A 26,851-nucleotide genomic window follows, 5' to 3' on the forward strand; every position below is an offset into this window, starting at 1 on the left:
TAAAGATGTTAACAGCTTTTATTTCACTGGTGCAAGGCCCGTGTGTCATCCACCACTCACCAACATCAAAACAAAACATCATCTTCTATAAAACAGTTTCAGAAAATTCAAAACAAAGTAACAGTGGCTATAATAAACTTCATACAATACTGTAAATCACTTAGTTTGTGTCATCCAAACAAGAACAAATCAGTTTCTAGCATACACGGCTTCCCCACCCCCCCAGAAATACCAGCACAACTCCAATACATGCCTCACACCTGGAAATGCGTAACATCACTCCATGACATTGATAGCTGTTCGTGCTTAGAACTAGTCATCAATTCACCCTACCAATATCATAAAATACAAAATGATATGAAAAACCTACATTTACAAAGTACAGTCCCAATCCTGCAATCTAATCCTTTTGGGCAGGTACCTGCATCCATTCCAGCTCCCCTGAAGGCAATGTGGTATTTAGTGCTCCATTGCTAAAGATTTGATTGCAGAATCAGGGCACAAGTGGGAAAGGTTTAAACCTTTCCACAAGCAGTAAAACACTGCCTTATTCTTCTAGATTCAGTTTCAGTAGTATTTGCACAACCTCCTAAACCGAGACTTACCTATATTCCATTACCTCACATTTAGGAAGAAAGAAGGATAGGCTTTAAAGTAGTCAGCAGAGAAATGGCTTTTACTGAAATGACTTGGGGCTGTAAGTTGTGCTTTAGTGCACGGTGGTGATCCAAATGCTTCCAAGAGATAACCACATCTTGCTTCAGTATTTACAGTATTTGCTGCCTTCCTCTGCTTTACATGAACTTCTTCACCAGCAAGATATCAGAGATCTTGTTTCCATTAGACGAGCATTATGACATGACTCCAAAAACAGGATTATGACGACAAATACTAGGGCCATACTCTTCATAGTCTTTCTTGGTGTGACATACTTGGAAAAACTCTGGCTATGAAAATATAAAAAAAATTCCCTCAAAAGCATAAGAATGTATCAAGTAGGAAAAAAAACAACAAATAAAGTAACAACTTAACATTCTTGTAGATTGCACTTTATGATATGGCATTACATTTTTGAAATAGAATAAAACTAGAAATATTAGGATATGAATATAATTAATCAAAAAAGGTTTTCTGGACAGAAGACTGCTTTTAAACACAGCAATAAGAAACCCCACTTCGGAGACAGGAATTGCTCCCATATTTGCTTCTCTCTCAGGTTTAAGACCATTGATTTGGATCCTATATCCCTGAAGTCCTAACTAACCTCTAGTGCTGACTTTATTCTTGAAGGCACTATATCATATAAGAACTACTTCAGAATTATGTCAAATCATGATATCCCTACTCAAGTAAAGCTCCCACTTGCCCTGTACAAATTCTACTGAGATAAAAGTTGGGTAAGGATTCCAGAATGTGACACAGTTTAGGCTGTCACAATGAAAAGGTTTAAAACTTAGTACTCAGGTCAAATATAGCCAGAAAACAATATGCAATAAAAAAAAAATTCAGAACAATTTTGATAAAGACTTACTGTTGAAGCCAGCATGGAACCACCAAACCAAACTGCGTAACGCTGCATGTGATGTGTTATCACTTGAACTTCAACTGGTTTGGGCTACGAAAAAACAGTCTGTATTTAGTTGGTTTACATTTTCTGGCAAGATCCTTACAAACTGAAAATGCTCAGACCCAGACATCTTCACCCCTTCATTCATGTCACTATCTCAGACTTATTACTCAGTCTGTCATGCTCCCTAGGAGACCAAGTCATAAAACTCTTCATGATTAGTATGCTGAAGGACACAACCGTTAAATCCCTCTTGCCTCCTGCTAAGATCACATGTCTCCTAGAAGGGAAACCAGAAATGCCCTTAGAGGCTGCTCACAGTAACTTTAAGATTCATGTAAAGACATGTCATACATTACAAGGCTACCAACATGTTTAACAACACATTACCACTAAAATACTACTCATTTTACAACACTGCATTTTCACTAGTAAGGCGAAAATTCTGAACTTTATTTCTATCACTACTCATGTAATTAATGCACTTGAAATTCTTACTTACTTTTATCCGACCACCACTGAGTTCCTCACTAAGTCGCAATCTCGCATCCACTACTCTTTTCAAATCCCTTTGCAGTCGCCGTCCAAAGTCCCTGAACATCGTGGACCCTCCCGAAAGGACCACATTCTGTGCAGAAAATAAAAAGACACATTCTTTAAATCCATCTTCAAGCGAGTTTCCCAAAAGCCAACACCGCAGAGGTGACTATTTGGATCCTAACATCATTAGGAAGCTGACAAGCTACACAGAACACCTTAAGCATTGCTCAATTTCCATAGGAGGTCCATGGTCCCCTACTTTCTTTTTTCCCCTTTGAAGAAGAATTTTACGTAGAATATGTTATTACAAAAGAGAAGGATTCCATTAAAATGCTGACCTAGTACCCTACATGTGCAGAGCAGCAGAAATAAGACACTACAACAAAAAGTTTCCCAGGGATGCTCATAGTAAGCAGATTTAGCCCCAATGCCAAATAAGGCTCTAGCTTTGTTACATTACTGTTAGTATCTTTCCAGAAGCTGTAAAGTTATCTGGAACTCAATTTTTTTATTGTAAAGAGTTAGACTCCTAAACATAGCAACAAGCAAGTCCAATAATTCTTCAAAAAGGTATGATACCTCGAAAGAGGACTGCAGTACAGGGAAAGGTATAATGCCTTTCACTTTTCTTGTCTACACCTGCTTGCCTGGTATTACTTAGTTTTCAGAGCAGAACCAAAAGCCTCTAAGCCTGGACTTGTACTTGGATTTTGAACAGGGGTTTTAAAATGTCACAGCCTTAATTCTGATAATGTTGCAGGGTCACAGACTAACACAGAAGTCATTTTAAAGGTGGGTGGATTCAAAACAGGAATCCTGGAACACAACATTGGTGGCAACAAAAGCGCATTTCATAATCAGAAAAATTAACTCTATGTGACAAAACTGCATGCATGCCCCTGCATACTGCTGCAACTGCAAACCACAGTGGCAATTAGTGCTTACTAAAACCACTTACATGCCTTAGACACATGCCCACAAGGAACTCAACTGAGATCACGAGTTCATTATACACAGGTCAAAGTATTGTATCTCAGTAATAGTTTTTGACACTGCAGACCAAGACTGTGCATGCAATGAAAGAATCCCTGAACCACTGTTTTCAGCCAGGAAGCCTGCACACAGACCTGAAGAGTCAAAGACAGGCATAATAAGCATTCACGCTTGCAGGGTGCAGAAGTAACTCCTTATATTTTAAGCAACAGATAACAAGGAAAACCTTGTTTGTAACTTGTAAAGTGAGAAGAAAGCTGTTTGTTTACTCATGGAAAAAAAAAAATCTCTACACATCATAAAAACCATTACAGTACAAAAAACTCATTTCTTCACAGCTTCAGATTACCTACAGTATAAAAGAGTGCATAACAAGGTAGGTGTACTTAAAAGAAAAGCACACATCCCCACAACATTACTGAAACATTTCCCAAAAGATAGAGGATGACAGAGAAAAGGAAAAGAGCCATATGCATAAGCAGGAGCCAGAAACCACAGTTGGTCCTAAAATTAAAGCTGGAGGGAGATTCCCCCTGCTCCCCCCCATCTCTTCCCCTGCCTCAAAGTAGTCACGCACTCCACATGGGAAAACAAAATTGCTAATGAGCGGAAAAAAAAAAAAGAAAAAAGGCAACCACCAACCTGAGTGATGACATAGCAATTAAAAAGATGCCATCAGAAAATATTACCTGGAGATAATGAAGTTGGAGAAGACTGTGAAAGCAATAATTCTATTCAAAGCAAATTAAACTTCAAGTATACTCCATAAAGTGGACAATGCTACCACTAAAAATAGATTTCAGAATACACCCGAGAATAATTGTTTGAATACATCTGAGACCAACTCATCCAACTACAGAGTTAGCAGTAACATTGGGAGGATCTCTTATCATTCCAGGGTTAGAAGCTAAGAGGTTACACCTTGCTCACATTATGATTATTCAAGTACTTCTACACACTGAAAGAAGTTTAACAATAATACTGGTCAAGGAGAACAGAAGCACTAGGGTATACTTGTTGAAAAGGTGAGTCATCTCATTACCACGTATGTGGACAAGCCAGGCCAAGCAGAATTTTGGATATAAATAACTAGGTGACACCAACTGCCATTATAAGATGGTTTATTATACAGTTAGAGTTCCCCTGCTCCCTGCACTTCTTGACAGCACTGGGCCAAATCTGTGCTAACTCTTTAGCAGAAGACTGCTCATGTATGGGCTTCAGTAAGTTATCACAACTCAGCAGGCGAGTCTTCTGCAAAGAGGTGAGAAGCCAGGTAGTCCTCACTCACAATGAAAGCAGAATCCATACACATTCCCCACCCCTCAAACAACATACCCACCACTTACAAAGGACCCAGTGAAAGTGGGAAAAGACTGTCAGACTGGGGGGCAGCAGGGGGGGAACTAAACCACCCACACACGAAACCAAAAAAGAACCAAGAAACCACCCCCCACAGCAAATACCTTCTCCAGCGTAACTGAGCATAACACAACACAGCAATTCCAGTAACTACTTAACGAAAAACATAACAATGAAGCATGCTGAATACATCTGTGGAGAAAGCTTATTAGTGATATTTGGGTTTTCAGCCCACCTGGGAATTCTCTGGCCTCCCAGAAAAAGACATCAAGGAAGTTAGGATTTAAGTATCTGTTTCCAGCTGATTCCTTTAAACAAGACTTCTTCTGATGTTACTCTGCTCAAACACACTTCAGCTGGTTTAGCAGCTCTAAGCAGACCACAGGTTTCACAGCCAACACCAATTATCATACCATCTCACAGAAAGAAGCTCCAGCTGATATTTACTTTTATAGCTAAATGGTTGAAAGTTGTTTCAAAAGAATGTATTCCCTTAGAAGAGAGGGATGAAGGCCTTCCACACACCTGAAAAAGCTAAGCACAACAAGTAAATAATGAAAGTAGGCCATTTCTGGGAGGAAACCAGACTGTGAACACCAATCATCTCAGAGGGCTGGCAAGAAATTGCTCACTTCTCATCCATACCCTTTGCTTCTCTTATGAGCTGTAGGATATTGAATTTCTCTCCATACCATTTCTGATATTATGCCTGTACAGTGTAATGCTGCAGAGGTATGAAGCTACCTAACAAAACAACTCAGTTACTGTAACATAAATCTCTATCTAAATAAAACTTTACATAACAAAAAAAAAAATCAAAAAAATTAAATTAGCTTCTGCAGAACTCAACGCTACCATACACAAGGTGCTGAACTGGTTCATGCATCTTTACACTGCACCTTGTAACATGGTATAAGCGCACTCCCAGCTGGACACTTCAGACTTTGCAGCACCAAACTGAGAAGTATCCACTGCTTTTCTGGTAAATACGAACTTCAACAACACATCCCAGTTTCTCTTCTTTCCAAATGATAATTAATTCCAAATTAAAGTTGTTCAACATGACACAACCATGTTGGAGGCATGTAATGAAAGCAATATATGACTGTTAATAAAAATTATTATAGGTAAAAACTGGAAGGTTCACAAGCTGAAGCCAAGCACTTCATGAGCAAGTAAATCAATTAAGCTACATGCCTCTTAATTTAGTTATAACAGGGCAATATTTGCCAATATTGCATGGAAAGCATAAGGAGAAATTTTATACATATCAAACAACAAATATATTACAAAGAAGTAAATGTATTGCGAGAAACACTATTTTTTAAAATAAGTTTGACTTTTAATGATGAAGAAACAATTTCTGTTTCTTTAAAATCATGATTTTCAATGTTCATTTAACAGTTCGAGTAATAGCGAAAGATTTCAGTGTGACTTATGGTCATGCTATTCCGCAGAAATATGCCTGCACTCAGACACAAAAGTAACCACAAAATACTGCAGATGTACTGAGCTACTGTTAAACCAGCTAGCACGGGTAATGTTCTAAATTTAATTACAGCTGCGATAAGAATAAACAGGGCTTCTACTCAGTACTCCTCTGCTACACTAACAGCATTAATCACTCGGGGCTTCCACTTGAGGTAGCAGGAATACCCTTCCTTTCCCACGTCTCATCATCGGTGCCAATATAACGCAGATCTAACAGCCCGGCAGTCTCTCCAGCCATACCTCACCCACAGACCCTCCCCACTCTGCACTTTGTAATTAGCAGCAAATGCTGTCATTTTGCCGAAGCACAGATAAGCAAAAGTCAGTTGACCCCTACCCGGCCTCCTGCTTGAGGATACCTACAGTTTTGGAGGGGAAAGGCAAGAACAGGGTTGATAGAGCAAACAAGCTGGGCACCATCCCAGCCTGCCTTCCTTCCAGCCGGCGGCCGCACAGCAGTCTGACAGCGCCACCTACACCCCACGCAGCGCCTGTGAAGCTGTTTTCACCCAACGCGTTCACCAGCGATTCAAGGTAGAAGCGATGTCAGGGGGATTTTTTACCACCCTTTTTAGCCTCCCGCACCCCAGATGTCTCCAGGCTTTGAGGATGGTTCGTTATGAGCTGGGCAGGCCAACAGTTTAACCTTCCGAGAGAACGCCGATACAAGTGTAGTCCAAATCTTAACTGTATCGGCAAGCTCAAGTTCACCAGTGTCCACAACAGCTGCACACCCAGCCAAAAAGTCACCTTCTCTAAGGAAAAAAGCCAATATCGTTAAAATCCTGTCGCCATGCACCTGCGTTTCCACCAAAAACCTGGATGATGCATCTACAATAGAACACCACACTTGCCAATACACTACAGTCCCTACCTCATGCAAGTATTTTCAGCTTGAGAAGCTAGCTTAAAAGTTTAAGGTCAAGGATGTTACCGCTTGATCCATTATGACTCGAATCATGAATATTTAAACATTCTTGGCTAGGATCTTTCAGAGATATTTCTGACAGAATTTACCTAGTTTCAGATGTCACATCTCAAAGTCTTTCATCCGTGTATTTGTGCCAAAACCACAGCAAAGTTAGAAGAAATCAATTGTTGGGACAGCCAATGACCCTACACTTACATCTTTCTACTGGAGAAGGCACAGCCCTCAGAACTGTCAATACTGTTCTTATCTCCTATTACCATCTAAACTCTGGAAGTATCTGCAGAGAAACTCTGGATGGGGAAAAAAGAAGATGAAGTAGAGTGTGGAGTAAGAGTAACAGTTTCTGAACCTGTTACCAACAAAAAATATCATTTATTAGAATATCAGGCAGTTTTTAGAACTTCTGAAAGCCCTTTGTACACCTTTAAAGTTATTATAACTATATTCACTAGGCAACAGTTAAATTCAGCTGCTCTTTTTTGACACTAAGTGCCAAAACTCATGCCTTAACTGACAAGCATTAGGACAAGTTTCAGAGCATTTCCAGGTTGAAAAGAGATTTTTAAATAGCAACTAGTACTGAAAACAACCAACACTAGCATCTGTTGTGGCTATAGCACAGAGCAGATGTTTCCCACTGATGCAAGCTGGGTGTGCATGTTACACTGTGTTTAGTAGTATGCTCATAGTAACCTGAAAGCTGAGGGAAGGACCGCATTTTTATGCGGACCACAATCCCCATCATGATACTGCTCTCTCCCTCTAATTTCTCTGCATTTCTGTGATACCAGTTATACTATATATTTATGTAAATATGAGTTAAGTATAAGGAAAGGCTGTGAAACAATATTTTAAGAAAAAAAGGAAGCTAAAGACTTCTCAAATAAATAGAACTAGAGAAACTATACGTCTTTCATTCTAAAGAATGCCAAGGGTGATGCAATGCCTCCCCGAGTCCCACAAAAGCACAATCGCATTTCTAGCTACATGCAGAATGGGTCATTTTTCAGTGGAATTCAACACACAGGAATAATCAACATAGCAGTGATGCCAGATTATTTCAGCCATAAGGTAAGATCCAAAATTACTCCTCTATCACTTCACCTGACCACTCACTTATATTTCATTCTGCTTTCTGAAGATTTGTGTTTAAAAAAAAAAAATCCACCTTATGTCTTCAAATTTTGATGCAAATCCCCTGGTTCCAAACCCAGCAGCCTACCTATCTTCTTCCATTTTAGTAGAGAGCAGCTCATCCCAAGCAATCCAGAACTCTGAACTCTGTGTTAGAGACACAGAGAGACACAGAGTAAGAATATAAATCAATTCTTCCAAGCAATCACATTAAGATGGCATAATCGCAGGAATTTAAAAAGTGCATTGCTGACAACCATTATACAATTAAAAAGGTTTCATCATGTGTGAAAGAATGTTTGTGCTTGGTATTGAACAGCTACAGGCTATGGGATCTGGCTAAAGAAGTCAGTCTTATGAAGGTCCTGCTAGTCCAAACATCAACATAAGGTAAAATAACTGGCCTCATAAGAGATATGTTGATGAGACTGGGAAACAGGGATACTGGCAATGAAACTACAAAAAAAAAAAAGGAGATAAATACCATAGGACATCAAAAGATGGGTTGTGAAACAATGCTTCAAAGGCTACATACCACATATAACCTGTAAGAAGGGTACTTGCAGGTATTTTCTGCATAAACACTGAGGAAGAATCCAAATACATTTGATGGAAACCCAGCTCCAAAGCACAGGGCCCTGGCTGGCCACCACACAGCACTGTGGGCAAGTGAAATTGATAAACCACAGAAACTAAGAGAAAGCATGAGTGGATTTCTCCACCCGTACACTGTTTTAAACAGCAAGAACAGAGATGCTTGTCCCTTTGCAGTGACATTGCTTAAATAAGATAACAAGCATTAGCATTAATAACTACTGACATCTATCATTACATTCAACAGGTAATTGTGTAACATTGCTTTAATTAAGCAAGTATAATGAAAAACAGAAAATGGAAAAACAAAGTCTCCACCAGTGGCAAGCCAAGGGAAAGTTATTTGCCTGCTGATTATGGTGAGGAAAGAGTAACTTAACCTCAATTTTTAAATACTTCTTTCCAGAAGTCAGTACTAATCCCTACCCTACCAAGCAATGAAGCTATTGCTTTATGGCAGCTTTGGTCTTTCAGGAAAAAAGCGCAGAGCGTAAGCACAACCAGACACTAAGAGTTTCCTAAAACCTTCTGCAACATATCTAAGCCTAAAGCCATTGAAGACATCTACTGCAAAATTCACTCCACATATGAGCTTAAGTAGTTTAACTTCCCGTTTTAACCTGCTCCACAGATTTGCTCTGAAGCACTATGTCTCGTTCTAGATTACAGAGTATGTTTAGTAGACAAGTAAAACAGACTGCAAAATTTTAATAGTTACAAATTACCCTGAGATACTACTTAGTTGGAACTTAATGCTCATTCTAATAGGTGAGGAAAACTACCACCTTTTACATGAGCAAGCAAACCTCTCCATGCTATTACTTTATGCTGTTATTTCCAAAAGGGCACTGCTGCTGCACAAGCAGAAAACAACCAGGAAGCGTAGGATGTGCTGTCAATACAGAGAGATTGCCATAGGCTATGCCTGTCAGTACCTTCCTTTTCATTTCTTCAGGAATCAGTAACTCAAAATACTCTCTGGACTACACCCTGGGCAAGTTTAAAAAGGCCTAATTATTGTCTCCTAGAAGATTTTAAGTCTTCATGTACTTTAATACTGGGTTCAATACATGGCTAAAACTACAGACAGTGGGCAGATACAAGTCAAGACTATGAAAAAAATACACGTATTTGAAACCACTGCTTCATAAAGCAGGGGGCGGAAGGGAGTGAGAGGCGCAAGACCATGACATAACCCTTAAAATGGGCAAAAGCCAAAGACCTTCATGCACAAGAATTCACATTACAAATATTCAGATACAAATAACATCCCTCTGCCTCAGCTCTTCAGGGACAATACTTACCTCTGTATCAAGCCACTGTTACAGATAACCCTTCTTTCAAAAAGAAAAAGCAGCAAACATCAAGTACTCTTCATTCAGAAGGAGAACTTTGTTTAACTTGAACTTTATCACAGTTCTCATAGTGGGGGAAGTGGTAGCTATGTATATGCTTCGTGGTGATGATGATGTTGCTATTTAGTCTTCAAATAAATTAAGTTAATCTTACAACAGAAAGACCATACCTTATATAATGGACGCCGGACATCAATGGGACAGTTCTGTATAACTTCATCAACTACATCCGAAATGGATTCCATAAAATCAGGATTAGCAAACTAAAATGAAATAAAATAGGCATTAGATTTTTCATCCCAAGAATGGAAAACCAAAAAGGCAGAAGTGAGACTGTGGACAGATTTTGCAATAGCACTTTTTGAAGGGGGCAGGTGGGAATCAAAGTCAGTATTACTCCCGCTCACCACTTATTCTACATTATAACAAACCCACTTCTGTAAAAGGGAAATGAGAATTCCTTTTTCTGCTGAGAAATTCAGATTCTCTTCCTTGGTCATAAATTCACTGTTTACAATTTATGCACCATGGACCTACTATTGCAAGTGAGAAAAGTTTGAGTTCTCCTGCAATATTAAACATACTGTTACTGTGCAACGTGGTCCTGTCTTTCCTTTTAAGTGAAATCGAAAACATCACTGTGCAAATCAAAATGTTCCCCCATAAAAATTTTCAACACTACTAAAATACTTATGTTAAATTCCCACCCAGAAGTCAGAATTTTTCCAAGCACACAAAATCTCTAATATTTAAAAAAGGTATAAATACTCTAAGGCCTTGAGTGGAAGTCCCCATCAATGCAAACATCAATACAGTCCTAATGTATATTTCTGCATTTATAAATACTCGAGAGTCAGAGATGCTAATGCTAGAAAACATTCTTGGACTAGTGGCAGTTTTCCACTTTATTTTAAAGCTCATGTTAAATTTTAAGAACAGTTCATAGCCTAGGTTTTGCCCTTTCAGAGGTTAAACTTTGAGAAATTAAATGAATTATCAATACATAATAATATATTATTACAGATATATTATTATATAACTTTAAAACTTTCCCAAAGTTGTAAAAACTATTTGGGATTTACGTCCTAAACAAGATGAAGTATCTAAATGGATGAATAACAAAAGCCAAAACACAGCAAATATATGTTGAACTGAAAGAGAAATTAGCAAAGGAAGTTGGCTTGGAGATGAGGAGCCAGAAGAATGATGTGAAAAATCCCCAAGAATTCAAGCTAATTTCTATAGTAAGAATTAATCATGCAAGAAGCTGAAACATGAAGCCACATAAATTAAAAGAGAAGAAAGAAGCGGTAATGCTTCACATGGAGAGTTCTCATCTGAATGAGCTACAGCCTGAAAACTTCTCCCAAGCTCTCCATAAAGACATTGATAAAACAGCAGGGCAAAAGGAATAAGTAGAAATGAGAATTATGGCATCCAAAGCAGAGTATAACATGCTCCCAGAACGGGGACAAGAGAACTGACATGTGAAATTGCAGTCTGCTAGCAAACACCATATGGTTGGAGAATAGCAAGTAAAATACCTAACTTAAAAAGTGGAGAAATAATCTGGATAACTACAAACCCCAAAGCCTAACTTCAAGAGTATTAAAGACTTCAGAACAAATTTTGTGAACTGAAAATAGGAAAAGATTACAAGACAGCTTTACCAAAGGCAGCTTTTACCTAGCTAACTTGATACCCTTTGAAGTGAGGAGTTAATGAAGTCCAGCGAGAAATTCTCTTTGGATGCAGTACGTATCATCTAGTGTGTTTTTCTTGTCTAGAAAGTCAGTTCAGTTTTTTTTTCAATACAGAGCCAAGAAACTATCAAGAAATGAAGAAAATGGAAATTAGTCCTTTATATCCTGTTCCTAACAGTCTTTGAAGGGACTATGGAAAGAGGAGCTATTAAAATGACGTCTGACACGGGATTCAATGCCTCTCTGTAAGATCACATGGGTAAACAGCAGGGAGGACAAACTATTTAGCCCAGAGGTTTAATGTTGGCACAAGATCAGATGGCTACAAACCTACCACAAAGAGATTAAGGCTGGAATTTAGACAAAAGGTGAGAGAATGAGGTTTTTTTAATATTCTTCTGATAGGAGGAGGGTAGACAAAGGGAAACTTCACCAGCGTTAATGTGGATCTCGATAAATTTTTTAATAGTATTGCAGATTATGGGTGCCTGCAATAAACTCAGTGGAGTGCATAGGAATGGAGAGAACCTTCTCTGCTATGCTGTAACATATTAAAACTTGACTCCTTCCTCTCCCGCAATATCACAATATCCTGAAGCTCACCCAAACTGGACTACCAAAAACAAGACAGACTAAGTATTGTAACGTTTCTCAGAATTATACATGTTACTTATGACCACACCAACAGAGATTTCAATGGACTTCCCTCAAGGACCAAATTAGCATCCATGCTTTATAAACTGATTCAATATCAAAAGCCAGTGTCCAAGACTCAGAATATTATCAATGCAATGCTACCATGCAGAGTAGTGACCAAAGGGATTGGCAACATAACCAAATACACAGTATAAAGGCATACTGGTTTAAACCAATGCTGAAACAAAAAAGGAAAATACTATATAAAATCCGTAAGTTCAAACAATTTCTTCTCAATTTTAGATTGCCTTTAAAGAAACAAAATAAGATGTTTTAAATGTTACATAGGACATGAGAAAAATAATTATGTGCTGTGCTCTCATTTTTCCGTGCTTAAGTTATCTCAGACTGTATATTGCTTGCAGTCAGGAGACTTACTGATATCTTACTTCCACGTGATGGCGCACTGGCACCAAAAATGATGGTACTTCCCTTCCCCCCCCCCCCCCCCCCCCCCTTCACTCACACAGTAAAGTTTCTATAACTTAATATTGCTAGTCCCTATTCTTACCTCAGGATGAAAGAAAATTTCAGGTCCGAGGAACCTTTCATAACCGACATCTATAACAAACTTGGTTTTGTTGATTGCATTGATGCCAGTATACTGTTTGATCCATTTTCGAGGATCGCCATCGTACTTGGCAAATTCTTTCACTATGTCAGGGCAAATGTAACAGTATTTCTCCTGTTAAAAAATACCATGCATTAAAAACCGCCAGAATAATTACTCCATCATTGAATTAAAGTATATATAACACAATCAGAAAACAAAAATATGTGAGCATTCTTACAGATGGGGCTGTTCAACAGATGTTCTCACCCAAATGACTACTGAAGACTCAACCCTACAAGACAATGCACATGGCCTATTTGTTTCAAAAAGATTGCACACTGACTTATCTAGGTTAGTCTCTCTCAAAATGAAAACATCACACCCATTAGGTCTGTGATGATAAAGGAATTCAATAGCAAGCTAACATTGCAAGATCAGACCCACACAATCACCATACTGACATTACATACATTTATTTTTTTATTAAATTAAAAAGTAAATTTTAAACAAATCTAAAGCTTAAAATGCTGATTTAATCTGCAGAACATATTCAGTCCAAACAGTCTAGCATGAAGATTTTCTTCCTCTTTCTCCTTCCCCCGCACTTGATTGGATAAACCACCAGAAGCTTGCATAATTACAATACACTGCCTACATTTGCATTTTTAAGAGAGCCACTGGCAACTTGTTAAAGCCAAAAAAATTAGCTCAAAGAGTTTTATTTATGTATTTGTTACGAGATAAAGAAGGGTGTACCTTTATGGCTTTTGCTGTCTCCAGAGATTGTTCAGGAGGAATTCCCACCTCTCTTTCCCTCAGGAGCTGTTGAATAAAGTAAGTAATATCTCTACCTGCAATAGGAATATGTTTGATGCAACTTCCAATTACATAGCCTTCTGCCTATGTAGGAGGAGAGGATAAAAAATATTTAGGGAAAAAACTACTGTGTAGCAATAATTAACAGCAAAACTAACATTAATTTTTATAATACTTTGTTTTGATTTTTAAGTAAAAGTAAAATCTTGAAACTGTAAAATTACTATAAAAATGTGCAACCCTCTGCAAAGTGGATATTATATTTATTTAAAGGGCCTTGATTACTACACATAAACAGATATTGATTATCTAACAGTGATAGACAAAAAAATCTTGCACACATTAGAAGACAAGTCTGATCAGATAGTTCCTTTTACGCATGATGTGAAAAGCAAATGTAATATAAATAGGCCACTCATGTCCTGTTTGAGAGTGAAAAATTAATAGGAAGAAGTATAAAATTTATTACAATTCTCAGACAAGAAAAATCAAATGAAGTATTATCTAATGATAAGCACAATAAAAACAAGAAATTTATTTGCTGAAATTTTTCAGGATGCATTTACTGAAAACACTGGTATTGCTGAGCCAACATTATTTCTTCCCTTGCTTTTTTTGCACTTTTCAGAGTTTCATATGGTAAATGCTGGTTTTTTCCCAGTATTTCCCATATGAACAAAATACTGAGAGGATCAGGTTAATTCCAAAACGCAAGATAAAGTTAAAGGGAATCAAATTTTCACTTCTAAAATAACTGATCATTCAAGCATACTATATGCTTCAGAAATACACAAAATGACATCAACAGATGTCAGTATGCACAGATAATAATATATTTTTAACATCCTAATTAAGCTGTATGAGATCAACCATGTATAAATGCATGTTCATATACAAGCTTGTAGTTGTCTCCACACAAGCAGAGTTCATTAACTTCTAAAATACAATAAATCATATAAAAAAAAAAAGCACGTTATCAGCTATATTAAAAAAATTAAAATGCAGGACAACAAAAAAGTTACGACACTTCTTGTCAGACATTGGTGGCACACAGGAGATCCAAAACCATGATCAGCATTAAACAGAACTGAGGCATAACACTAACAGAACACAAGGTTTTACATAGAAATAGCCTTTAAGAGATGGCCTGACAATTCCTTACTATGACCTTCCTATAGTCTGCAAGCTAAATTAACTGCATAAATAAGTTCACATAATAAAATACTTACTTTTCAAAACAATCATAACAGAGGAAAAAAAATCTCAAACAACCAAGCAACACTAAAAATTTTAAAATGAAGTTCCAGTTGACACTTCCTATTTAATTCTATAGTAAACAAACCCATACTTGTCCAAACCACTGATAATTTCAAATTGCATCCTGCTACATACCACAGGAATTACATGGGTCACTCCATCACCACTATCGATGACAATCCCAGTCAAAGTACGTTCTCCAACCTGCCGTGATGTCCAAGAAGCAGCTAAGGCCAACACTGCCTACATGAGAAAGAGTTTGTATTTAGAAGCAGGCAGAGTGTGCTAATTTACAGTCTCAGAAAACACTGTTTCAAACATTTTAGACACGTGCATACAGAAGACTATACATACTGCAGCTATACTGTACTTTAGAAGTATATATTCACTTTGTTCACCTGAACAGCAATGTAAAGTCCTGGTATGTTAAATGATTCAAACATGATTTCTGCAAGATACTCTCTGTTTTCTGGTGTGTTCAGTGGAGGCTCTGTCTGGGGGGCAAAAAAAAAAGTTTTGAAGAAGCACCTCAATAGAGTTCTAATGGTTCATGCATTGATTAGCTTGGTATGGTAATCAAACATTTAGAATTCTCAGTGCACTCAAAAAATTTCAAACAATTTACTTTGTTTAAAGTGATTGAAGCTTTTCAAAAACAAAATCCAACCTGCAGTAACCTGCATTGCAAAATGAACAGACTTTAGTTATAATGCAGCTTTACAGACTACTTTCCTCCTCCTTCTCCCTCCCCCCATCTCTCCCAGTTGCTGAAGAAATAAGACATAAACAGAGAAAAATCCTCCAACAGAGCTACTTGTGCTTGGAATATTATTTAGTTTTCCTCTTACAAAAACATTTTCTTACCCAGTCTCATTAACTCACCATTAAAAAATAGTGATCCTCAGGTTCAGCTCGTAGGTATTTAAAAATGACCTGCTCCATGAATCTCTCCATGAGGTCCCAGTCTTCAACAATACCATGTCGGATAGGCCACTGAAGCAAGAAAACTTGTCAACACTCTAGACCATACAAGGATAATCAAACCCAGAAATACAAACAGCCTAAGTCCCCAAACTCTTACATCTTCTGCAAGAATGAAAACACCTCATCTCATGGTTACCTTATGAAATCCTCCATTGTAACTTTAATTTAGAAGCACTATTTGAAGTTATCTCCTGCTCCCAGGTACTTCAAATTGCGATTCCATCTTGCAGGACTACAAGTCAGAATCCAGACTCTATTCCTAGTACTGCTATTGCTGTATTGCAGCACTGTGTTTTAATCTCTTTTTGTACAAATTTTATCATTTATAAAGTTGAGAATCATACTTGGCTTCAATATGCCTTCCAATCTATAAACAGAAATAAAGACCACATAGGCTATATGTTTTTCAACGAAAATTCTTGCAGGGATGATGTTTACATTTTGTTCAATGTTAAGAACACAGCTGACATTTAAGTAATACAGTAGGATGTATAAAAAATGATTTTTTCCACATAATTCATAAGCCAGTAACATTTTGTAAGTAAAAGAAGTCCTTTACTACGGTATGGAAAATATGATTCACAGAAAAGCTGCATTGAAGACAGCCCTCCACAAAACAATTGTGACATTCCCTGAAGCAAAAGTATCCAACACATTACCCAGTTCATATGCCATGTTAAGAGAACACACTTTTAGCAAGGATTTAAATATTCATATTAAAATATGACTATTTTAATAGCTAATAATTTTGAAAACTGAACAGCTGCACTGTATCAATGGATATTTACACAAGGGTTCAAGCACCAAAACCACACAGGACAACACTAGTCACTAGTAAACCAGACGTTTAAAAAAAAGGTAAAGCCATGAACCAAATCATGCAGTTTCTAAAAAGCAACAAAAATACTTTAGAAAAGAAGCAAATGCATGTTTTAAATGGCTATCAAAAAGTCCTAGAACATTATATAATAAAAATGTGAAACTTTGGAAAGATGACTTAAAAATACTCAATGCTTACCTTTGTAGCATAGGTAGGTTTATCTATGGCTTCATCTCCTATGAAAAAGTCCAGATCATCAACGCCTTTCATTACCCTCCTTTGAGCCTGGTCACCTACTTTTGCTGATTCTCGGATTGCAATACCTTAGAATAAAATCCAAACAAATCAAAACAAAATTAAAACAGCTAAATACCAAGTAATGAATATTTCTTTACTTAAGGATTCTTTTCCAGAAATGAAAATTAGCATATAGAAAGCATAGTTTCCAGAAAGTAGAAATTATGTAAGTATCTATTGACAAGCCAATATAGCCGAGTTCATTCTCACTGCATCACACAGGATTCTGGTTGGCCATCCCTCATTAACGTAAGTAGTAACTCAGATGAAATCTTAAAAATGTATTCTGTTACAGACTACAGCAGTCACTAAACCTGTGCAAGTGCAGCACTGCACTGGAGATCTTCCTTAAGCCAGTAAGCAACATGATTTTCTGAGTTTCAAGTCTAGAATTAAGAGCACAGGAGGAGAAGAAAATAAACTATGTACTTCAGAAATAAGTATTGGAGTTATTATCTCAGTTGGTGAGAAGGAGGAAGGGAGGAGGGGAGAAATCAATTTGCAGTGCTACAGAGAAATCTTCAGAGACACTTATGCTTCCCATTAGCAGGCTGCAACTATCACTAGAATTATTAGGTGATGGCTGCTATAGGCAAGAAGATGAGACAGCAAAAAAAAAAAAATCTGGGGCAAGCTATAAATAAAAATGGAATAAAGTACTCTAAAATATAATCTTATTTATATACAGTTTTCTTTTAATAGGTCATAATCAGGATCTAAATAACATGTAGTAGAAAATGCAGAGTAGACAGGCATCATCCACAAACACGCCAAATACTATCAGCACCAAAAATTACTGACAGGCAAACAATTATTTTGGAAACACATCTAAGCCCCAACAAGTTTATAGTTTTATAAAACAGGATTTATAACAAATTCGCAGGAAACTCCTGCTACCCCACTTCTTTATGTAACATAAGACATTTAAATCTTTACCAGTGGTTTAGGTTTGAATTTTGTACAATACTTAAACTAGTAAGACTATAACCAGTACTGCAGCCATGTCTGCTAAAGAACATGTCCCCCTCCACCTCTTTGGCCTCCGATTACCTTTATAATTTCGTTATGTTTATACCTTCTACTGTGAGTAGCTACAAGGCAATCTAGATGCATTAATAAGTAGTTAATTGACAAAGTTCACAAAAAGTGAAAGGCAGTGTTTAACGTAAATGGAGATAACCATGAGATAATATATGCCATTATAGATGTAAATACATAGTCAGTGCTAATATTTGTAAATACATATAACATTTGAGAGAAACTATTAAGATCACAATTAAAATCAAGAACACCAGAAAGGTATAACATTTTAAACAAGTTTAATATACAAAAAAATGAAGAGGAAATCTGCTCAACGAAAGCACATTAAATGGGCACAAACATTTTAATTGGTAAACACACACCCAAAAAGAACATTTTCTAACAGGAACAACTTTTTTGAATATTAAACTGTCTACAGTCCCAGACAATGTAAATAAGGCAGACACCACCTGCACTTTAGTACTTAATTTGATTGGAAGCCTTCCCCAGATTATCCGGGCAGTAACCATGGTGTCAGGTAGACAGGAGGTAAATTGCCTTCTGCCTACTCAAGAGTCCTGGCAGAAAAATAATGGAGATAAAAAGGAAATTGGACTGGAGTTCTCCTCATCTTTGTCATAGCAACCAAGAGCTGATTTAATGAGCAACAGTCCTAGCTAATTGCAAACAAGGAGTTCTGTTTAGCTACACTCTAGCCAAAGATGCTAACGCAACGAGTATCACTTCCCAGATGGACACGAGACTATGAAGGCTGAGCTGGGAGTTGGAAAGCATGTCATTTACTCATGAAAATGCTCAGTGATAGCAGTGTATATTAGAATTTGGAGGGACAAAAAAAATACTCACATGATGGGATAATGAACTGAGGTTCTGTATTTCCTGCATAGCCAAGTTTTGTATACCTAGAAAAAGAATGGTCACGAGGTCATTAGATGGACTTAGATGTAAAGAAAAAGAAAAAACTTTCAATTAACTACATTTCTTAAAGCAAAGGCCAAACAATCGCATACCACATCTATATTTTCTGGGTTATGCTTTTAAGTGTCATCCTGCTGAGAAGAAAACTCAGAAGTGGTAAATATTTTAGGTGTTATTTATTTTTCAGACAACTTCAGCTTACAAATTTTGGTAGTGTTTTTTCTGAACTATGAAATCTGAAAACTCAGCTCTTACTTCTCCATCTCGTTGACCAGCTATGACAAAAGATGGGCAGGCAACATTACACCCTTTGGTAAAAAAAGGGCTGTGCAGATCTTACCTTTCAGAAAGCTACCATGACCCAAAGATGTCATTAGACTTTGCATATTTGTTTAATATTGTCAAACACAGGAAAAAAAAATAGTGTGTCTTAAGAACAAACCACAGTTCAGAACGCTAGTTGCAATCCCGACACAATTCCCTTTCATGCCTTGCACAAACCACTCACTCTGTCACAGGTATAGTATCTGTGTGTGGTAATCTATACATACTACACGAAGGTAAGCATGCATTGATGAAATGCTTTAGAAATGGGCAGCAGATGGTACGAAACATTGTCAGTCTCTTTTAATATACATATAATATCTATTTGAACAAGTAAAGGATCAAGAGAAAAAAGAAACTGATAACTTGGAGATGAAAAAAAAAGGAATTTTCACTCAAAATCTAAAATCTCTGCATGGTGTTACTGGCTGCAAGCTAGTTCAGGTCTTGAGCAACTAGAAAGAATTAACATCCCAGACTACGAAAAACAGCTTTAATTCCTAGGAGAAAAAGAAATTCAGAAGCGATTTCAAAAAAAAAAAAAAAAAAACCAAAAAAACAACAACAACAAAAAACCAACAAAATTAATTGAATGGTTGCAGACACCGAAGTCTCTCTAATATTCTCATTAGATTGGAACAGAAGTACAATGATAGCATGATTAGAGGGAAATCAGCATTATTCACGTCCATTTTTACCATGAAAACCTAAAGCCATGACATTTTTAAATGAGACCAGTCACATTCTAGGTCCTAAACTGAATTTAGGGTCTTTGTCTACAGCCTGCTGTCAATATTTGCAAACAATATTATGCCATCACTAAAGCAGAGGGTTGCTTCCTCATTAAGAGCTTAAACAGTAAGTTCCCCTTTATGGAGCATTTGGCATAAGAACACTCATTAAAAGTCAGTTTGCTTAGATAAAGGAATTAAATCAGAACAGAATTAACAATGACCTTGGAATTTAAATACTATATTTTCAATATCTCTTCAAAGCTATAGCTTCAATAGACTTCAAATAATAGTTAAAAAAAACATCTTCCCCAAAGCTAAAAAGACAAGGACTGTGTTTTGGGGGCAAGCGTTTGTTTTATTTTTAATCATTATATAGGCATATGCTTTCAGTCTAATCCAAAATATTTATGCATACTTTCTGTGGCTCTCAAAAAATACAATCAGGACATTAAATTAGACTTATTTGTAAAGAAGGCCATTACTAGTAAGAATTGTTTTTATGATTATTATTGCATAGTTTCTTCACATTTTTAGGATGAAGCCTACCTAGGGAATATTGTTAAAATGTAACAAGCAACAACAGGAATTATACTGGCATTTAAGATGCATTACATGATACTTCCTCTTCATGTCTCTCTGAAAAGGGTTTTGCTCAAATGCACATAGCGAGGACCAAGGAAACCATTTCTGGATTCAAGAGACTTAGTTCTAAGACTTGGAAACGGCAATCAGGCAGAAGCCTCACGAAAACAGCCCTTCAAGCCCCAGTGACAAAAAACAAAGTCAATATATACAATCTACACATATACCTAAGCATGTAAAAATGCATATATACTTTTTATACAATTTTTATATGTGTGTGCATATATATATATATATATGTAAAATTAAAGGTTCCTGCAATATAACCAGAACTCATTTCTTACACTAAACTCTGGCTGAGAGGCAAGTTCGGTCTGCCATCTTTTCCCCCATCTACACACATGCTAAACTCACACCCAGTCACAGTATTAAAAGAAAACAAGCTCTAAAAGTCAACTGGAGCTATCAGTCTGCAAACCTTCCCTCTTAAGTAGGTATCAAATCCCCCTACTAGAATAACTTAAAGTTACCAAAAGCATATAGCTCAATATTTTACCAATTTATTTTTTCACTCGCTGAATTAACTCCTGTTAAAACTATGGGATAAGTTTATTTCTCAGTATTAGTGAAAAATAGTTCTCTTCAAAGAACACATCTCACAGAAGATAACATGTGGAAAGATTTCTTTTGCATGCCATTAATCCTTGAAGGATTAATACTAGAACTATGAGAGTAACTAAATTCTCAGTGCAATGTTGAAGCAAGGAAATGAAAAAAAGCTGTTCAAAAAAAAAATCTCTTTAGGATCAAACAAGAGACAGACTTGAACAAGCAGCCCTATTTCAGTTGTTTTGACAAAACCAGATGGGAGGGAAACTCAAACTACTCTCAAAACCACTGAGGAAGCGAAGAAAAAGAGACAATGCAATTGTACTGCCCTTTCTTGCCAAGTAGCCTGTTCACTCAGGACATGGCAGACTTGGTCCCAGATTTTTCTTCTGCCCAGCAGGACCCGAACACATTCCACCTTCCAGCGCCATACCCAAGAGCACATTAAAGTGTTTGGGTGACCCACTTCCAGGACCTCCTACAGAGACCGTTCCCTTTTATACAAGATATTTAAATATTCATTGACCTGAAAGGCTCTGGACTTAAACAGTTAGAGAGGTTACCTGGTCTCCAGTCCCTTCTCCAATGAATATTTAAGCATCTAAAACATGGTTTTGTTTCTCTTGGGTTACAGCCTAGCAGACTAATGGTAATGCAACGTCTTGTGATCTGTAAATTACAGAGACAGCTGCAGGGAATGTGTAGATAATCAGTATTCCAACTTAATTTCATTAGAAGTAACAGATTTATTGCCAGTGAGATAGGAACCTACTGGAAACTCTCCAAAATATAGGATACTGGAGACTGCATTAAAGATTAGTAGAAAACTAATCTAATAGACTAAAGCTATTTTATGCAAGGGGATTTGAAGGGACTACTCATTTAAAAAAAAAATCTGAAAATTATGTATTGTTGAAACAAGCAGTTTCTAAACATAAAGATCATTCTCTAGTACATCCTGTTTTTCCCAGGTGATGAGTTAATACACAAATCAGTTTCACTAGCTTTTTCTGAGGAATGGTATGTCCTAACCACCTTCTTTTCTGAGGTCCTACCATGAAAAAATGGAAAAACTTAACATAGAAAAATGACCGCAAAATGTAGACATAGACCAAACCTGGAAGCAGATACTGCACCCTCAACCGTTTTAAAGAGCAGGGATGTATTTTGGAAAATTCTTACTAAAGCAGGAGAACATAATTTAGGCATATAAAAATCACAAACTCGGGCAGTTGCTTTATCTATCTCAAAATACAAGACATCATTTTTTTCTCTGGACAAGCACGCAGAAGACCAAAGCCCAGCTGTGAACATTTTAGCATTTCCTCAATTTCTATTGCTTTTTGGTCCAGATCTTTAAAACAATGTGTTACATCCACAAAAAAGCTCTGAAGAGATAGAAATTAAGTGACTGAAAACAGCAAAATGCATTAATAAAGTCCTGTAAACAAACAAAAAATACCCTCTGTAAAGAGAACACTGTCTCTGACAGCTAAGATGCTAAATAACTAAGTTCTTACTGCCAGAACACCTGTGATGCCATGCTGCCATAAACAGACTGTATTATCATTATTACAAATATGCCTGAGAAACTCGCAACACAAGGTTCTTCATAAAGATGTGGAAAGGCACTTCTGAAATGAAGGAGGATGTGATGAAGGAATGGGAATGAAGAAAAGAAGGGATGAAGGAGGAAATATCAAACAGAAGAAATCTACTATGTCTCCACAATTTACCCAAGAGCACCAACAGGCACTATAGGAATAAGGCATACATTAGAGCCATTGCTTTTTTTTTGAGAGACTCTAGGACTTTACAGGACTGAAGCCTGTGATTATAAACACCAGTTAATTAACCCAGGCTCCTTAGACCTAGAACAGCAATTACAATAATGCCTGTTCACAAGTTTCACATGTGAAGAGCAGAGGTAATACCTGGCTAAAGCAACTCATTTAGCATCAGAAATATAATAAGAAGGGAAAAATGTAACATGTTCTGAGGTTCCAGCTATCTCAATAGCCCAGCAACAAAAACAATAAACACCCTAAGCTTCACGTTTTAAGACAAGTCCAGCTCACTTCTCCCAGAAATCAAGTATTTAACTATAAGCTATCAGTAAGACTTTGTCAAAGTTATTTTTCTTTACTAAAAGAAAAATGGAGTGACTTCAATAAAATACACCCAAAATAGAAGTATTCCTCAGTGTCTGCAAATACACACACAGAAGAGGAGAGAGGTATTTTAAGACATCTTTGTTTCGCACACCCACCTACTAGCATTCTGATGTCCCACAGCTAAATGCCAGTTAATAAAACTAGTTATAAAGTTTAAAGCTACTTAAAACAGCAACACCAAAAACGCCTGGTAGTCCTAACAAACTAAAAATAGCATGCCCTTCTCCACAAAAAGACAGATAGCAATGTGTAAACTGATCACGAGGAAAACCTCATGCAAAGAAAATGAAGATGTAGTGCATCAAAATTGAAGTAGGACAAGTCATTTGCAAGTCCTAATGGAAAAGATGAGAGCAAATTATTACCACTTTCTGCAAAATTTATTAATAAAGAGTGAACAGTTATGACAAAGAAAGTTCAAGTCATCTATCCAACAGAGAAAAGGAATGTTATCCTGTCCTGCTATGACACTATGTTTCTTACTACCTATTTTCTATACACTTGCTGTTGCTTTTTTTTTTTAATTTTCCTGAAAAATTCCAGCATTTTACAGGACTGAGGCCTAGGGCTGCAAACAACAGTAAATTAAACCAGGCTCCTTACAGACGAAACAACAACAACAAAAAGAGTCTTTTCCAAGACTTCTTAAATCCCCCTACACAAAAAGAAGAGAGATTAGTGCCTGGACAAAGCACCTTATTCACTATCAGAGATGTAAGTAGAAAAGTGGATTTTATACACGTAATGCTCCACAGTGCACGTCTGCATATACCTTTTCATTTCTGCTATACTCTTCCTAGTTTTTCATCTGAAAACCCTTTCATGAATAATTTGAATGAATTGTTTGAAGCTTGTATCCCAACATAAATTCATTCTAACAATAAGAAGGTTTTCAGCCCACACAGAGGAAAATTCCAGAGACTGTATATCAATGAGTCAAGCTACTTCTTCTGGCTGCTTTGGTTCAGACTCTTATTTCTTCTTGAATTCTGCAAAATAACTTATTTCAAATTCAATAACCTCATTGCTGAAAAGTCTTCCACATTTCAGTGCCCTGCAGCAAAGCCAAGCAGAAGTCCTATCAGCAGAGACACCATGTTGTCTCATATGAATTAAGATCATTTGGAGGCATACGAAATACGAAGTCACATCATTTGGGGACTATCTGAACCCTTCCTGAAACAAACCGATATACACGCCCCCACACACAAACTCCACCAATTTTTTCATGCAAGCACTAAATAGATTAGAAATTCTACTTAAATTATTATGTCTCTGAAAGGACACAATAAACCATTTTCTATCCTTATTTATTTTGTACAACTGTTCATCAAAAGTATCTACCTGCTATAATCACTCCACAAACTGAGAGCAAAGATCATCTCCCGCAAAAGACAGACATTGCATTTAATGCATTTTCTGGATTTTGTAGTTTACACTGTAGCCTTTTTAAAGGATCCACCTAGAGCTCCCATTTCTCTCCCTGAAAAACTCTTCAAAACTGTAAAGTAACATTCTTGTAACACCAACAGTTCTGTGGAGAACAGATATTTTAAATATCTTCAGCAAGTAAATAGAAGGAACACGGGAAACTACCAAGGAGTATCTAATGCACAGGCAGAATTACATGCAGATGGAACCCAGTCTCTATTCTACTCCCAAAGTTTCCAGCTGTGGACTCCAGTATTCCCCACTGAGGGGACGAAGCTGCTTTCTAGTACAATAAGGTATAAACAGAAATATGACAAGAGACTTCTAAAAGTTTTATGACAGTTTAATAGAGACTTATTTCAAAATATGAAACACTTTTTCAGGAGAAGGCAGTGTGATACCACATCACTGGAAAGTACTTTCTCTGGTTATCTAGGAGGTTGGGGTTTTTGTTTGGTTGATTTGGGTTTGGGTTTGGTTTTTTTAAGATGGCTCAGTTTTGGAAATTTTAAAGGTAACTTTCCAAGCATTAAAGAAATGAAAATAGTGCTGCAAATTCCCTGCAGAGGAAAGGTCTATTATTGCAAAAAATTAACACAATCAGTGACACCAACGCAGAACCTGACAAGTAAGGTTACTGGCTGAATAGTTAGTTACTCATGGACTGGTGTCTCCACTCCTCCTCAGAGGTGTCCGTAACTGTTGGGCCAAAGGAAAGATATTAGCAAAAGCACACCACATATTCAGTATCACCTTCATTACAGCTCCCTCTGACACCTCCCACTCCTGAGGCACAGCAGAACTGGTCTACTGGATGATGAATGGGTCTTCTCTAGTCACAGACAGGTAGGAGAGACCTGTTCCTGAAATGCCTCCCGAGCAGAGCCTCTGCAATTCAGATTCCTTTTAGTCCTCAAAGACTAGAGTTACAAAACTTGTGGTTCGGCTAAACATAGAACAAATCTCACACTGATTTGGCAAAGGTGAAGAAGGGATGACCTAATGACAAAGAAATACCACCAGCGTAAGACAGCCAGCTCCCATCTCATTGCTGGCCAGAGGTAATACCTGGCAAGGTTCAAGAAGATGTACATGCTGTCTAGAGGCGCAGCCAGATGCAATATGGCAAGGCCACTGCGGTCCAGGTACTGTGCATAAAGGAGAGGCCACAGCCCAGCAAGCACACCTCACCTGCCTCTGGACCAGTCAGTGCTGGCTCGTAGCTCCCAGGCAAAGCAAACACGTGTCCCCTTTCTCCAGGCAGTCATTTGAAATAAGCAATCCCCAGTTTTAGCATTTTAACCACGCAATAGTTCACAAAGTCAGAGAACGTGAACAAAAACCGGACCCAAGAGCAGAAAACGGCGCACAGAAACACACCGTCCCCGGAGGCACAGGGCCTGCCGGGGCCACACAGTTGGGCTACGGCAGGACTGCCCTGCTCCAAACACCCGACGGGGAGGAAGGGCAGGAGGAGGAGGAGGATACTCAGTGGAGGGCGGTGGGCAGCGGCAGCAGCCGAGGCCCGCAGGGGAGGGAGACCCTCCGCCACAGGGGCGACAGGCCGAGAGGAGACCGGGACATGTGAGAGGAGAAGGGACTCCCCGCCGAGGGCCCTCGCCGGCAGCGGGCGGCGGCTGAGGGGCGCCGGCACGGCGGAGACACCCCCACACACACACACTCCTCAGACAGGGGACTGGCAGCGCCGGTCCGTCCCCCCCCCCGCCCCGTCCCGTCCCCGCACTCACCCGGTGCCTCCGTCTATCACGCAGGGGGGCAGGTAGCTCGCCATGCTGGGGAGCCGGCACTGCGGGCTCTACGCCACCATCCAGGCCGCCGCCGGCTCCCCCGGCCCGGCCCGGCGCGGCCTCACTGCATCGGCGGCGGAGGGGCGGCGGGCACCATGCAGCCGCCTGTCAGCGCCGCCCTCAGAGCGCATGCGCCG

General features: G+C 38.1%; 1 protein-coding gene across 2 annotated transcripts; it reads right to left on the bottom strand.

Annotated features, from left to right (window-relative positions):
• On the bottom strand, positions 1 to 26,850 carry ACTR3B (actin related protein 3B). 2 transcript variants are annotated; one of them, XM_069778214.1, is made up of 12 exons: positions 26,655 to 26,850; positions 18,981 to 19,036; positions 16,995 to 17,119; positions 15,875 to 15,985; positions 15,391 to 15,486; positions 15,128 to 15,235; positions 13,676 to 13,819; positions 12,878 to 13,051; positions 10,138 to 10,230; positions 2,070 to 2,195; positions 1,532 to 1,615; positions 1 to 947 (listed from the first exon to the last, which is right to left on the bottom strand). In XM_069778214.1, exons 1-12 carry the CDS (start codon positions 26,696 to 26,698, stop codon positions 852 to 854), a joined length of 1,257 nt encoding a protein of 418 aa, XP_069634315.1. In that variant the 5' UTR covers positions 26,699 to 26,850; the 3' UTR covers positions 1 to 851. The 2 variants fall into 2 exon arrangements, with proteins under 2 accessions (XP_069634315.1, XP_069634316.1); XM_069778215.1 differs by having other exon boundaries at positions 1 to 943; positions 26,655 to 26,848.
• Between the last annotated feature and the right edge of the window lies 1 nt (position 26,851).

Source organism: Haliaeetus albicilla, chromosome 2, assembly GCF_947461875.1.
Source record: "Haliaeetus albicilla chromosome 2, bHalAlb1.1, whole genome shotgun sequence".
In the NCBI taxonomy this organism is placed as follows: domain Eukaryota; kingdom Metazoa; phylum Chordata; class Aves; order Accipitriformes; family Accipitridae; genus Haliaeetus; species Haliaeetus albicilla.

What these genes read in the sequence shown, in the direction of transcription:
- ACTR3B (XM_069778215.1), bottom strand. Translation starts at nt 26,698, where the DNA reads ATGGCGAGCTACCTGCCCCCCTGCGTGATAGACGGAGGCACCGG. An exon ending in GTGATAGACGGAGGCACCGG is followed by an intron (nt 19,037 to 26,654) that starts GTGAGTGCGGGG and finishes TTCTTTTTCTAG; the next exon opens with GTATACAAAACTTGGCTATG. An exon ending in AAATTTTCTTTCATCCTGAG is followed by an intron (nt 10,231 to 12,877) that starts GTAAGAATAGGG and finishes ATTTCATTTTAG; the next exon opens with TTTGCTAATCCTGATTTTAT.